Genomic DNA, 15,558 nt, shown 5'->3' on the forward strand with positions numbered 1-15,558 from the left:
TGCATCTTTTATTTCTGTTTGAGCTAAATCAACATTTACATAATGAAGTTGGTTTCAATACAATTGATTAAAACTGTCCTACAAATTTCTTTGTAACTGAATATTGTAATAAAAAATGTGACACTGAAGATTGCAAATATTCATAATCCAATGATGATTCGGACAACTTTGACCTGGTTTTACCCATATTATTTCTTCAGTTTTTGCACCTCTAAAAAATATTGGTGACCTTTTTCCTTATCCTTTCAGCTTAATGACAATTGCTAAACAGTTGGAGGTGGGGCGATTTAAAAGAAAAAAATGCTTTTGATACAGTATAGACTTTCAGGATAGGCGATTATCTCTGACTTGTGCCAAATTCTCAGGAACAGTAAACACACACAGTAAAGCACACACGAACACACACTCCTCCCTGTTACACACGTTAAGACCAGAGGTTACTTGCACAAGACCGTGGAACGAGAAAAGTGTGAGGGGGACGTATATTGCAGGCTCAGTGATATTGCAGTTCTGAAGGCCAAATTTCTCTTCAGAGGGTGGGTTCAAGACAATCTCCTCAGCGTTTCTAACTGAAGTGAGGTGAAAACCCTCTACCCTTGATTGTAAAACTTCTGAGTAGGTTCTTCCTGTGCCATTACTCATGCAAATGATAAATACTTCACGGCTAGGCTATGAAAACCAAAAATGTCAGAGCTTGAGCACCTTTTCAAAACAAAATATTCACACCAGCTTTATTTGCCACTTCGGTAATCAGGGGAAAATTGTTGTAAGAAAACCTATATATAATTCTTCAGGAAAATGAAAGATAAAAAGGCTTTTTTGTCCCTTACCTTCTACTCTATAATTTACGTTCTACTTTAAGTTCAAATTATCTCACATGGTAATTTGACTTAAAAAAAAATGCCTTGCAAACAAAGCTCTGCTACAGCAAACTGGATTTCCAAAGCAGGGTAGCCAAGGCTCACATCACAACCATAGCCCTTAAAGGCAGAGGAGGAATTTCAGCTTTAATGAACAAAAAAATGCCATACACCCGTCCTGGCCTGTCGGATTTCTGCAAACGGGAACAGCATGGCTTTATTTTCCTTACATGATGGTACTAGATCATCTCCCACATTGCACGTGCTAGGGAGGCTAGGTAAACTCTCCATCTCAGTTGCTTCCCTCTTCTTCCGTAAATAAAGACCATCCCTGCTCGGCTAAGAGAGGTGGGTTTGTGCCTTAAATTCTGACCAAACCCTGGTGAGAATCTTCATTCTCTGAGGCAAAGCAGGTAACTTAAATCCTAAAGCCTGTGACTTAACAAATTCTAAAGCCTGACTGTATCTGCACACAACCTTGTTCTGACTTTGACTCTATCAAGGGTTGATGCGTGAGTTAGTTTCACGTCACAAATTAGAATCACATCTACATTTCAGCATGAATTCTGAAACACAGAAATGTGGCGGCTGATCAAAGGCTCTCCTCGGAGTTCTGTTGGTAGGCCAGCTGGTGTCCGACTTGAGGGAATCATTGGTCACAAGTTCCTGAAATTCAGTACTCTTGTAGGAAAATATTTCTCCTTTACTTATTCTTTTTTAAGATGACAAAATATTTTCATTGTAAGTGGTCATAGGAATTCTTCTGGCTTCTCTCTCATGATTATTTTCAAATTATACAATAGTTGCTTTGTCAACTCAGTGGCCACGCCACCATCTCTTTGCAATGAGATCACCCTGTGGACTGACGGCGAGATGCAGGAAGGAGATGGGATGGTGGTGCAGAACGCAGCCCCTGCGCCCCACTGTGCTCACAGGCATCGTTTCTGAATAAGGGCTGCAGAGCACTGCCGATGGATACCATGCATCCTGCCAACTGCAAGAGGCTAGGCGAGCTTTCTATTGCCTGTAGTGCTAGGCACCTCCCACCCAGGACAGCCAAGTTCTGGCGCTATTGTATGTTACAGGCTGAACAGCATGGGTCATCTGTGTCAGGCTGAGTAGCGTAGTTCATCTGCCTCACAGTTTCTGCAAACAGTTCGCCCACCATTGTTTTGCTCTTCGCGGACGTCTCCATGAAAGGACAGCCCCACTCTTCGGCCAGAGTTAGGCCTTCGTTGGAGGACACTTCTCTCTCGCTCTCCAGGTCCACCTTGTTCCCAACCAGGATGACTGGCACTTTCTCGTATCGCTTCACGCGGATGATCTGGTCCTGCATGGGCTTGATGTCCTGGAAGCTCTGCTGGTTGACCAGGCTGTACCCCTGGCCGTTCTTGATGTACAGGTCCTGCATGGACGCTAACTGCTCAGTGCCCGCCGTGTCCAGGATCTCCAGCACTGACGGCAACGAGTCCACCTCGATCTCCTTGCGGTAGAAGTCCTTGATGGTGGGGTCGTACTTCTCGATGAAGGTGCCGGTCACGAGCTGCACGGTGAGGGCGGACTTGCCCACGCCCCACGAGCCCAGTACCACCACCTTGTACGCCCACATCGTCCCTCCGCGGCCGCCACCCGCGAGGTAGACTGACGCCCTTTGCGAAGCGCCAACCCTGCCTGCAGGCAGCCCCGCCCCTCGCGGCGGCCGCACCCACCTCACGGCCGCGGCGGGCCCCCCACATGTATTTTTTTTTAATTTAATGTTCACAATAAGTTTATGACTATACATGATTTAAAAAAAAATCTTTGAGTAGTTGTTCAACAAAGTTGCCATTCAACAAAGCACTTTATGAATACAATGAATCTCCACCAATGTTACTCCTCTCATCAATAGTTAAGATTTTGTTTGAGCCCAGGGCTTTGTGCTCACTAGCAATTGCTCTCTCACTAAGCTACATCACTGGTTCTAGCCTCTAGTCACACTTTTAAAATATTTGTTGGCCATGGCGCTTGAACTCAGTGCTTGGTTGCTGTACCTGAGTTTATCTGCTCAAAGCTAGTGCTCTGCCATTTTGAGCCACAGCTCTACTTCCAATTGTCCAGTTGTTAATTCAAAATAAGAGTCTCATAGACTTTCTTGCCCAGTTGTCTGGTTGTTAATTGAAGATAAGAGTCTCATGGACTTTCCTGCTCAAGATGGTTTTGAACTATGATCCTCAGATCTCAGCTTCCTAAGTAGCTAGGATTACAGTCAAGAGCCACCAGGTCCCAGCAACACTTTTAAAAAATATTTATTGTCAAATTATGTACAGAAGGGTTACAGTTTCATACATAAGGCAATGCATACATTTCTTATCCGACTGGTTACCTCCTCTTTCATCACCCCAGCCTTCCCCTCTCCCCATTTCCCTGCCCCCCGCCACGAGTTATACAGTTGGTTTATAGCATATAGTTTTGTAAGTATTGCTCTTGCATTGATTTGCCTTTTATCCTTTGCCTCTCAATGAGGAGGATAAGACAAGAGCATCATGAGTTTGAGATCAGCAACACTTTTAAAACTTTTTGAAAAAGTATGACTAAAAATTGACATAATGAACGTGTTTTAGAGATCTATTGTATTGCATAATGACTTTTGTTATTAATCATTTATGCCAGATTAAATGTGACCACAGAAAAATGTTAATTATGTGAGATGACAGGTATATTAATTATCTTGACTTATTTTACAACCCATAAATATACCAAAATCTCACATCATACACCATAAATATATTTCCTTTTTACTCATCAATTCTTCCTTTGTTGGGGATTCAGCTTGGCATTGAGAGGGAGAGAGTGGTCCCAAGACGCTGCCTTTCCTCTCGCCCTGGGGCTGTGTGTAAGATAGCCACACCTACCCCCTTCCAGGGTCGGAACCGGGAGAGGGAGTTAGACCAGCCCCAACTCTTCTCTGAGAGCACGTGTGCCACCTTGGCGCTGGCAGTACCCAGGGGGATGGGGACCCTATGGGATGTGATGTTAACCTTGGAGGAGGTCCTAGGGTTTGGCTCTTGGACGGATAGCTCATTAGCCAATCACTAGTGCCTAGCTAGGCGCTCCAAGTCCCTCCTCTTCCCACCATCACTACTGCTATAAGAGTATTTGCCCTTCCCCTTAGTAAACGGAAATCCAAGGAGCTTTCCCAGAAGCAGCCCAAGTGTCTCACGCCTTTGTTCTTAGTAAGTCAAAGGGAAGGAAGGGCGTCTTCGCATTCCCACACAGGTTCGAGGCTTTCATGTAACCCTCGCTCCAGCCTTACTGCCTGCAGGCCGGGCAGCTCGTGCTTGAGGGCGAAAGGGGTTACACGGGAGATAGACAGCCCGACATTCCTTAATAAAACTGGGAAAATAAATTTGAAGATTACAAAGGTGATAGTCCATTTGAAATCTTCCTTACAACTCCCTAATTTCAGGAAAAGAATCACATTTAGCCAATTTGATACTTGTATACTGTGGAAGATAAATCTACAGCATTTATTTAACTTTCTTCATGATTTTCTTTAATGAGGAAGAGAAGAGGGAGAAGCCATCTACAATGAAATCAGAGTGAAACAGCTATCTGCTCAGACTTTGTCTTATTAAAGAGCCAGGCAATGGTGTTATGTATGTTGATATAAATCAGTTTAAAAATTACAGGTTATCAGCCTCAGAAAAGATCACAAAGATGGTCTAAATCAGACACAAGGCTATTTCATGAACAGAGCACAGGTAAAATTGAAAATGATCAATATCTTCTCCTTCTAGTTGGTCCAAGTGATGGCTGCTTTTTTGTCAGTCATCAATTCCCTCATCCATTTATATAAAACAAATTGATTTTTAACATAACTCAGGGGAAAATCCCTGTTTCCTCTATCCTTTATTATATTACTGTGCCTATTCATAAATCATTTCATATCTTGTCATTATGTGTTAGACATTCATAGAGTAAAGCCAATTGTATGTGCATCCATGCTGGCCTTTCACAGGAAGATACAGAAGAGTTCATTCTGAGGAATCATGTATATATTTACTAAGAATTGGTATTCATTATTAGGAAAAGCATTTTATAAAATAACAATATATAATTTTTATATCCATGTAGTAAAAATTCAAAAGCAGCTAACCATGAAGTAAATAAGAACATTTAGAGAACCGTCTTCCAAGGGTTAATTACAAAAGTATATTGTGGTGGAATTTCAAGAGACAACTATACTGTTCATGTCCCAAATATATTTTACAATAATTAAACATATTTTCTGCTATGTATATTGGAGACCTAAGTTGATTCATACACTAGTGAATTCAATAATATTTCAACCTATGTTTGTTACATGTGTTTGTGTATAATATGTATGTGTGAGAATGTTATGTCAGACATACACTTTCACTATAAATATTATTCGTATGAAACCTATAGAATCATTGAGATAGAATTACTAGAAATCGAGCTGAAATAACATAAAAGGGAAAATTTTGGCTGGCAGTGACTGAAACAGTCAAAGCTGACATGTCTAGGAGATGAGACAGATGATGATTCCTCCTGAAGCTACTAACGCTTCAGAAATGCAAACACCCTCCTGATTCCTGCTTGCATCTCCTTGTTGCGGAAACTGTACACGATGGGGTTTAAGGTGGGTGTTATAAGAGTATAGAGTGCAGCTACTACTTTGTCTCTTTCAAATGTGTAGCTGGAAGCAGGGCGGATGTAAGTGTAGATCACAGGGGAGTAATACAAGGACACCACTATGAGGTGCGAGGAGCATGTGGAGAAGGCCTTCTTCTTGCCTTCTGCAGTGCGAATGCGGAGAATAGCAGCAATGATAAAACCATAGGAGATACAGGTGAGGGTGAAGTCCCCTACAGCCAGGGTGATGTCAGCCACATACACCATGACCTCATTGACTCTTACAGGGCTGCAAGACAAAGCTAGCAGTGGGGGTATCTCACAGAAGAAGTGATTAATGGTGTTGGGCCCGCAAAAAGTCAATCTCAGGATGAGACCTGTGTGTACCCAGGAATTTGTTACTGAAATAGCCATGACAATGCTGAGCAAGGCTACACACATATAGTGGTTCATAATGGTACTATAGTGAAGGGGAAAACAGATGGCCACATAACGGTCATAGGCCATGGTGGTGAACAGAACCATCTCAGCCCCCAGGGTCCAGGTGAAGAAGAAGAGCTGAGACATGCAGCCTCCATAGGAAATGGTACTTCTTGATGTTAGTATGTTCCCTAGCATCTTTGGTATGATGGTGGTCGTGCAGATGATGTCCACAATGGCCAGTGCCAGGAGGAGAACATACATGGGAGTATGCAATGTGCTGTTATAGATTATGGCAATGACAATGAGTGTATTGCCCAGGAAAGCCACGAGGTAGATACAGAAGAAGAAAAGGAAAAGAATTCCCTGGAGTTCAGGTCTTTTAGTAAGTCCCAGAATCAGGAACTCAGTGACAGTGCTGTGGTTCATGCTGCATGGATGACTACAGGGCAGACATTGCAGAACATGAGCAGCTGAGAACTATAGGGATGAGGGTGCTGGCATCAGGAGATATTGATGGCTGTGGAGGAGCTTATACTTAATTGTTTCAGTATTAATGTGATACAGCTTTGCAATGTGAATTCTCTGAAGAGGGAGTTCTGATTTCTAGGCAATATTCTCTGATATCACAGTAGACAAATTTCATTCTCTGAGGCAAATTCTTCCATGGGTAACTCAGACAAACTGAGGACAAGATTGGAAATAAAAATAGAAAAATAAATATCTTCAAATATTCCAATATTAAACATTTCACTTGAAATTTATGTGTAATTTTCTATACACATATATCAAATGGATATATTCAAATAAATATATATCTCAATAACTTGGCCAACTTTTTGAGATATTATTTGAGTGTGAATATATAAAACAGTAGAGGCTCATAGGATTAGACTGAAACATTTCAGGGTAAATCCCTAAACATTATACCAAGTGTACACAAAACTGGATGACATGAGTGAGGTTTGCAAGAAGTTGAATGTTTTAGTGAAATGAGTTTGGAGCAGGGAACTACAGAAAAGATAGCTGATGTCTGAAATTTAAATTGAATATTTGAATATTTTTCAAAGATCTGATATTAAAATCATATAAACTAATCACTAAGGTAGTTACCTTTGAATATTTTTCATATGAAATTAAGTGCTCCTGGTTTGAACATTCTGTTATGAATCAGAAATCTGGTATAAAATGTTATCAAGAATCAATAAACCATTAACCTTTTTCATCCTGTATGTACTTACACACACAGACATTTAAGTGTAAATTTAATTATCATAATTAAAGGGAAGAAGGCATGATTTCTTTGAAAATAATGTATGAATCTTATTTTTCCATCTTATTAGACAACACAATTTCTACTGATTATTTCTCTGGAACAGAGGAGAGATCCCAGTCACAAATCAAAAATTAAAATCTCCCGTTGAGCAGGTTTATGAATCAATAGGAAAAAAAATTGGGAATAAACTGAAGGGAAAAATCAACTGCACAATACAAAAACAACAACAACTCTTGTTTCCATTTCTTGGAGTCCATTTTTATAAAAATCATTTTATATGATCATATGCACATATTTATTGATCCCTTATATCTTCTCCTAAGGATAGTCTCCTTTTAAAATAAAAATATTCTCCTTTGTTCTCACTCTGTGAATTTTTATTTTATTTTTTTGTTTTTTAAAACTTTATTTTAATGTAACTATGCTTACAGAAATACACTCATATCGGTTAATAGAATGCAATTTAACTTTAACTTACCTTACACAATTTCAACCAAAAATATTGGTACATGGTTTACAATTTTTTTTTAAATTTGCAATTTTTTAAATCTACTACAAATGTATAAAAAGATCCTCCGTCAAATGCTGCTAAAGAAAGTAGAATGAACCTTGAGAAATATACCTTTGGTTTGCTTCAGAAAAATAACAAGTATTGCACTGTAAAAGTTTATAAAATTGGTGCAACAAAACATTGTTTTAATGTTACAATGCCAATTTACCAAGTTCAATAACTAGTGGATGTGGGACTGGGAGCCTATGTACACATACGAAACCGGAAGAGCTATCTGATTCAGTTAATATTGCATGTATATTGTAAATTTACACAAACCAAGATTCAGATCATTTCTTAAATTTGAATTAACACTATCAGCTAGCTCACTTCATCTTCTGAGGTGAACAAGGACACTACACACAACAGCTGTAAGTTTTTCTGACTTATGCACCGAAGAAAATTCAGTTTCTTCCTCAGCTATCAGTCCAGAAGTAATAGCATACTAAAGGCAAGGTATTCCTTCCACTGTCAACATTCAATGGGGTGATGGAAGTTGAGGTCAACTTGGGTTTTAATTTGCATCAGCACTCATATGCAAAACAGCTCCCAAAGTTAATGACCACATAACTTTAGAAATCACTCTAAAATGTGAAACAGTCCATCTTTGAAGACATCCAGCCATAATTATAGGAAGCCTAATCTGACAACTTAGCCCCTTAGGAATTACACCTCAATTAAAAAAAAAAAAAAGTAGCCCCAAAATAAGAAGCAGCTCTGAAAAAAAATAATACATAACTTAAAATATCTTGGAAAATGTGAATATAGTTCAAAAATAATTAAGAGATACATTTTCATAAGACTATACCTAGGATTAAGTTTGTAATCTAGTCTAGCATTTCAAGTTTATCACTAGTTACTATATATCAATATACAAAATAACATGCTCTTGTTCCCTTCCTTTATTAAAAGGGACAAATTCTAGCTTCACGTCTAGGAATAAGGGGAGACTAACAAGATTCAAACAGTTTCATGCAAGTATCACATTTTTCAAATGGTAAAACTCTCAAGTGGACTAGAAGGTCTGATTACTAATACACTTTTCATTGAAACAACTTTTCATCAGTAAAAATACGTGGCATTAAGGTCCAGAACCTAATATAGGCCTGACAATCCAGTCCACATTTTCTGAAAGGCCTCAAGTCCCAATTCATTTCCAGTAATGGTGTTTTTACAGTTCAATTTAATAAGGGATTTTAATTTCTTTTTTTCACTTTTCTAGTCTTAAAGGTTAGATTAAAAATCAGTTCAATTTCCCAGAAGGCATTTTTTTTTCCTTTGCAGTATGAAAGAATCCACAAAGACTCCTTCCTCAAACAGACTCCCAGTCTCTAACCTGTGCTTAATGATGACAATTTCTCAAAAGTGTAAAGGAGAACTTAGGTAACATGTGCTCGTGAACATTAAAACTAGTTATCAGAAAGATTTAACTAGCTTTATAATTTAAGTCATAAAACATAAATATTTGCAGCTAAAACTCCTACTGAAAATGATTGTCGGAGCCTAGAAGTCAACATTTATAAATTCTCACTCATGCACACAAAGTACACAAAATACACACCAGTCTCAAACCACTCACTCATGTCTTGAAAGAATCTTCTGCTATTTTAAATCTTTGGCCTCCCAGTCAATTCCAAATTCAATTTTTCTGTGTTTATGCGCCAGTCCTGGGGCTTGAACTCAGGGCCTGACTGCTGTCCCTGAACTTTTATGCTCAAGGCTAGCGTCCTATCCCTTGGGCCACAGCTCCACCAAAAATGGTGGTTAACTTTCCTGCCTGGGCTGGCTTCCAACTGTATCCTCAGATCTCAGCCTCCTGAGGAACTCTGAATTTTTAGATTGCTGTTTAATTATTCATGCCTAGGTGTAAATTATTTGTAGATTTATAGGTACATTCTTATTATTTAAAATGAGGGAAACTATGTATCCTATGTCTCTTTGTCTCTGGCTTACTTCACTTATTATAACTTTCCCCAAGTCTTTCCATTTCCTTGTGAATGTAGAAATGTTATTCTTTCTGATGGAAACATAGAATTCCATTGTGCACATATACCACATTTTCTTGATACATTCATCCACTGAGAAACATCTAGGTTGATTCCATAGTTAGCTATGGTAAACAGTGATGCAAAGAACATGATTGTGCTGGTATTTTGTGCAGCCTACCCTGGTTTGTGGTAATTTGGGGAAATTCCCAGGAGTGAAATTGCTGGGTCATAGGAAAATTCTTTGTTTAGTCTTTTGTGGAACCTCCATACTGCTTCCCAGAGTGGCTGAACTAGTTTACATTTACACCAAATGTAGTCACATTTCCTTTTGGCCACATCTCTGCCAGCATCTGTTGTTAGTTTTCTTGACAATGGCCGTTCTAACCTGGGTGAGTTGGAATCTCAATGTGGTGTTGATTTGCGTTTCTTTTATTGCCAGAGATGGTGAACATTTCTTCATGTGTCTATTGGCCATTCTTATTTCCTCTCCAGAGAAGTCTCTTTTTAAATTCTTTAGCCCACTTATCAATGAGGTTTGTCTTGCATGTAAGTTTTACAGAAATTGTGGGACAAAGTGTAAACCAATTCAGTAGTGATATTCTAGACTAGATATTGTACAACTTGGGAGGGAGAAGTGTTGGGAGGAGGAAAACTGGGAGACAATGAGGGAATGGGTGACACTATTCAAAAAGTAATATACTCATTACCTGACTTAACTGTTCAAAAAGAAATATACTCATTACCTGACTTAACTGTGTGAATCCAATAATGATGAAAACAACGTTGTTAAAATGCTCATGCTATCAAAAGCCATAAAAATTCAAAGCAATCAACATAAGTTTCAATGATATTCCTCAAGAAATAGAGAATATAACCCTGAAATTCATATGTAAACACAAAAGACCTCAAATAGTCTAAGCTATCCTGAACAAAAAGACCAATGTTAGAGTTATCACAATAAATGATTACAAATAATACAAAATATTGTTATTCATAAAGCAATAGGAAGTATATCTCTAGCTTGCTATCCTTGCATTAAGGGTAAAGGTAGAACTTGGAGGCTCTATTCTTCATTTGTCTGTGTAATGCTTGCAACCCTCACAAATGAGTTTTGGTTTTGGTTGGTTTCTAATTGGTGGTGGATAGGTTAGTTAATGACTGTGTGTTAACCACAGAATATTTATTCAGAACAGTTTCCCTGACCCAAGAAAGAGATGAATGTTGTCTTCTATCTATAGATATCTAAACAATGGTCAATAGTTTCTCTTGGATGCTCCAATTGTGACTAGTGTAGTGTGGATGTTATATCAAAGTCCTTACATCAGAAGTCCACAATATCTTGAAAATAAGGACCTGTATACATCCTTAGGAAATTCTTTTCTTCAAGTCATAAATTCCAAAGCTATTTCATCTTAGTTAGGTAATCAAGAAATATCATTTGTTTTAGTCACTTTTCTTCCTTCCTTCCTTCCTTCCTTCCTTCCTTCCTTCCTTCCTTCCTTCCTTCCTTCCTTCTTCCCTCTCTCTTTCTTCATTCTTTCTTTTCTTTTTTATCTGTGATGGTCCTGGGGCTTGAAGTCAGGGCCTGGGTGCTGCTGTTAGTCTTGCTTAAGGCTGGAGCTCTACCACTGGAGCCACAGCTCCACTTACAGTTATTTTGGTATTTAATTGGAAGTAAGAGTCTCAAGGATTTTCCTCATTCATCCTCAGATCTCAATGTCCTGAATAGGTAGCATAATAGGAATGAGCCATCACTGTCCAGCTTTAAAACTATTTTATATGTAAAATGTTATTATAAATGGCTGTCATTATGCAATACAACAGATCACTAAAACTTAATACTAAGGTGTGATTGAAATTTTGTACTCTCTGATCAGTTTCTCTCCTTTCCCATCCGTTTAATCCAGTTTTCGTAACCTTCTTTTTCTTTATGTTTCTATGAGGTTGATTTTGTAAAAACAATATCAGCTAATGGATAAATACAGAACCCCCAAATTACAAATATTTATGGATAATCTCCAATGGATAATCTCCAAATATCAAGGACATAATGATGGAGATTGGGAAATGTAGATATTCACATATCTCATAAGATACAAAAAGTGGATAAAGATTCCATGACTGTGCTCTGGTCAGGGGTTTCTTGCATAGGATCTGTGTTTTGGGGATTAGGCGAAAGAGAGTTCATCAATCTAAAAGTACCTGTATAGCAAAGGAAACAGTAAATGGAGTAAAAAGTTAGTCTTCAGATTGTGAGAAAGAAGATATTTAAAATATGCAAGAACCTTGGATAAAAACTAAATTAAGGCTGGGAATGTGACTTAGTGGTAGAGTGCTTGCCTAGCATGCATGAAGCCCTGGGTTTGATTCTTCAGTACCACATAAACAGAAAAAACTGGAAGTAGCACTGTGGCTCAAGTGGTAGAGTGCTAGCCTTCAACCATAGAAGCTCAGGTTCAGTGCCAGGCCCCAAGTTCAAGCCACAGGACTGGAATAAAAAAAACTAAATTAAAAAATTAGCAACAAGTCTTAGTAGATACATTGCAAAAATAAAATATAAATGACAACAATATTTATGAAATAAGCATAAATTAAAATTACAATGAGATATTATATATTTGATTACTTATGCTAAAACATGAATGATCACTACTTTAGTGAGCCTGTGGTTAAAAGAGAATACTGGTACAATGTTGGTGGAAACACAAATTAGTGTAATCATTTCAGAACATAGTGTGACGGTTCCTCAAAAACTAAAGGTAGAAACCCTACATGATCCAGTAATCCTACCTCTGGTTATTTACCCTAAGTCCTGAAATTAGAATGTGAAACAGATCTTTTCATTCAACATTATTCTGTTGACCAGGGTGCAGAATCAAAATATGTGTCCATCGCAGGTGAATGAATAATGAAAATGTGGTATATGTATACAATGAAAATGTTGTCACTCAAGATTGCCTGAGTACAATTGAGGTTTTTACGCCAAAAAGTTAGCCAGGTAGAGAGAGACAAATACTCTATTATGTCAGTTATATTTGGAATTAAAAGTCAATTTTCTAGATTTAGAAAGAAGGGAAGTGGTCATCTGAATTTTAAACACATGTTCTGCAGTTTCTCATTTCTCCACTTTGATTAAGTGGAGATCATGACAGTAATAACATTGCTGAATTGCTCTTTGGATTAAATAATGAGTAATGAGTTGTGGTAATATCCCACTTAGTAAGATGCCTAGGTAGTAATATGATAGTGTAGGGATGGCATCTGGCTAAAATAAAAAGTAAGTGTAGCTAAAAAAGAAACCTAAAGTGAAAAAATGGATGGGGTAGAAGCTCAAGTAGTAGAGTGCATGCCTAGGAAGTACATGTCACTGAAGTGAAATCTTAGTGAAGTCTCTCTCACAAAAAAAGGAAAGTGAATTTTCACTCCAATTCTGGGAATATACTGAGCTACCAATTAATAGTAATAATTAATATTTAGAATTTTAAACACAAAATGAAAATTTTCTGCAAAGGAGTTTCTACAAAGGAGTTTCACTCTAATGTTTCTATACATGCATAGAATGTACCAAATAAATGCACATCTCATTTTCTATTGTCTTTCTTCCTCATTCTTAAAACTATTTCAACCAACTTCCTTATTCTGTGCATATGAAATATTTAACTGTACTCATTTTTTGTATTGAAAAATTGATGGGGGTGTTACAGTTAGAAGTAAGGTAATGAGTTTACCTCTCCCTAGTGCCCACCCCACCCAGTTGTAAGGTTCATACCAACATAGTGACAAGTGAGTATCAATGTTGCATTAGTTCAGCCTTTGATGACTGTCCTCATTGTTATCTACTCTCTTCATTAGCCTTCTCCAGAATTTAACACTTTCATGAGAACCTGTTTTCTTTTATTCTCTTGTACAAGAAAGTTTCACCATAGCATTTCACATATGCATGTTATATTTTATATATTATATATATATGTTATATCAGATTAACCTCTCCTTTCTCCAATTAAAATTAAAATTTCAAAATTTATGCTTTATCATGAGATGTTTTTAACAATGAGACAGTTTCACTATGCAATGGAAATATTTTTTCTATTAATATATATCAAATTACTGAATAAATATTGTAATAAAAGAATAAGTCTGTAATAAAAGAATTAAGTCTGAAGAGTAACATCTGATTTAGTTACAATAAAAGTGTGCATACTTGATAATATTTAAAGCTCACATTTCATACTCACCACAGTACTTTTGAAATTATTTAAGCTATAGCATGTTTGTAGTCATCTTGGAATTAATTGTAGAACACCAAACAATCAACTAACATGCTCTGTGAACATGAAAAAATTATTAAGGTATAAAATAATTTTACATAGTAATATCGTACACTTACTTTGATTTTAAGATTATGGAATGAATTAGGGTTGTTGTTGCTCAAACCTATCAATTTTACTGCACATTCAATTTTTTCTATGTACCAATTATTTTATTGCTTATTCAATGTTCTTTTTTATATACCTTTAAATTTTTCAGTGTCCTTCCTCTCTCTTACATAGTTCATTCATATAGGAATTTTTTCATCTCATAGATAATTCTGCTTTAATTCCATATAAATATTTAACAGGTTATGAAGGGTGTGAGAGAAGAGGGAAAGAGGAGAAGTGTTGGGAGCCGAGCTAGCAGCTAAGCTCACCCTGACCTCTGGCTGTGCTGTTATCACAAGGAATGTGATAAGATTTGGCTTAATTGACAGCCAGCACTTACCAAGATGTTTTACTGTGTCCATAGAAGCCTGGTTTATTTTAACCATTCAGCCTTGTCTTGTTTTACTGCTTCTTGTTATTTACCGAAAAGCTTTCTTATTTTCTTAAACTTTAGTAACCCTATGCCATTCCCTGGTTCCCAAACTGCATATAAGCTGGAAGTTAAGAATAAATGGGGCTGCAGTCTTGAGCTACAATCTTGAGCTGCAGACCTCCCGGACCCTATCTTTGTCTCTTGTCTTTTTTCTCTTGTCTTGTATTTTTCCCTTTTCTTTAATCCTCGCCCCCCTCATTCAGGATTCCCTTTCGTTGCTGGCTGGCTCTGGCAGAGAAGAAACAAATTCTAAGTTATAAATGGAAACATACATGGGGGCATCAGATATAAAATATACCTGGTAGCATGAAAATATTGTAGAACAGGATGAGGAACACTATGGCCCCTAAGAATGAGTCAAAACTTCCTAAGATCCAGAATCACAACAAATTAAAGGAACCTAGATAAACGAGATTGCATCAAACTGAAGAGTTTCTGCATGGCAGAGGCTATGGATAAGTGAAAATGGGAGAAGATTTTTGCTAGCTATGCATTAGACAAGGTCCTCGATTCTAAAGTATACTTAGAGGTAAAAAATATATATATATACCCCTCCCAAAGAACTCTCAAAAACTCAAGAACAAATAAATTGGCCAAAGACTTAAAGAGAAACTTCTCAGAAGGGGAAAGACCAACAGAGACATAAATATTCAATATCTCTGGCCATACAAGAAATGTAAATCAAAACAACAATCAACCTCATCTCAGAAAGGCCATTATTAAGAAAACTAGCAATAACAGATGCTAGTGGGAATGTGGCCAAAAGAGAAGTCTACTACACTGTTGGTAAGAATGTAAACTTGTTCAATCGTTCTGCAAAGAAATATTGGGGTTCCTCAAAAGACTCAACATTGAGCTTCTCTATGCCACAGCAATTCCACTCCTGGGCATTTCTCCAATAGAACACAAACAAGGCCACACTAAAGTTACCAACACAGACATGTTCATTGAAGCACTGTTTACCATAGCTAAGATATG

At 37.6% G+C, this 15,558-nt stretch overlaps 2 protein-coding genes across 3 annotated transcripts; both read right to left on the minus strand.

Moving 5' to 3' along the window:
- Nucleotides 1–1,929: 1,929 nt before the first annotated feature.
- Nucleotides 1,930–2,469, minus strand: LOC125359910 (ras-related protein Rap-2a-like). 2 transcript variants are annotated; one of them, XM_048357775.1, is made up of 2 exons: nt 2,335–2,469; nt 1,930–2,283 (listed from the first exon to the last, which is right to left on the minus strand). In XM_048357775.1, the coding sequence occupies exons 1-2, from the start codon at nt 2,467–2,469 to the stop codon at nt 1,930–1,932; spliced, it is 489 nt and encodes a 162-aa protein (XP_048213732.1). The 2 variants fall into 2 exon arrangements, with proteins under 2 accessions (XP_048213732.1, XP_048213731.1); XM_048357774.1 differs by having other exon boundaries at nt 1,930–2,469.
- A 2,951-nt stretch (nt 2,470–5,420) lies between these two features.
- Nucleotides 5,421–6,344, minus strand: LOC125359830 (olfactory receptor 13G1). Its single transcript, XM_048357707.1, has one exon. It carries the CDS (start codon nt 6,342–6,344, stop codon nt 5,421–5,423), a length of 924 nt encoding a protein of 307 aa, XP_048213664.1.
- Nucleotides 6,345–15,558: the final 9,214 nt, after the last annotated feature.

Source organism: Perognathus longimembris, chromosome 11 (genome assembly GCF_023159225.1).
Source record: "Perognathus longimembris pacificus isolate PPM17 chromosome 11, ASM2315922v1, whole genome shotgun sequence".
In the NCBI taxonomy this organism is placed as follows: Eukaryota; Metazoa; Chordata; class Mammalia; order Rodentia; family Heteromyidae; genus Perognathus; species Perognathus longimembris.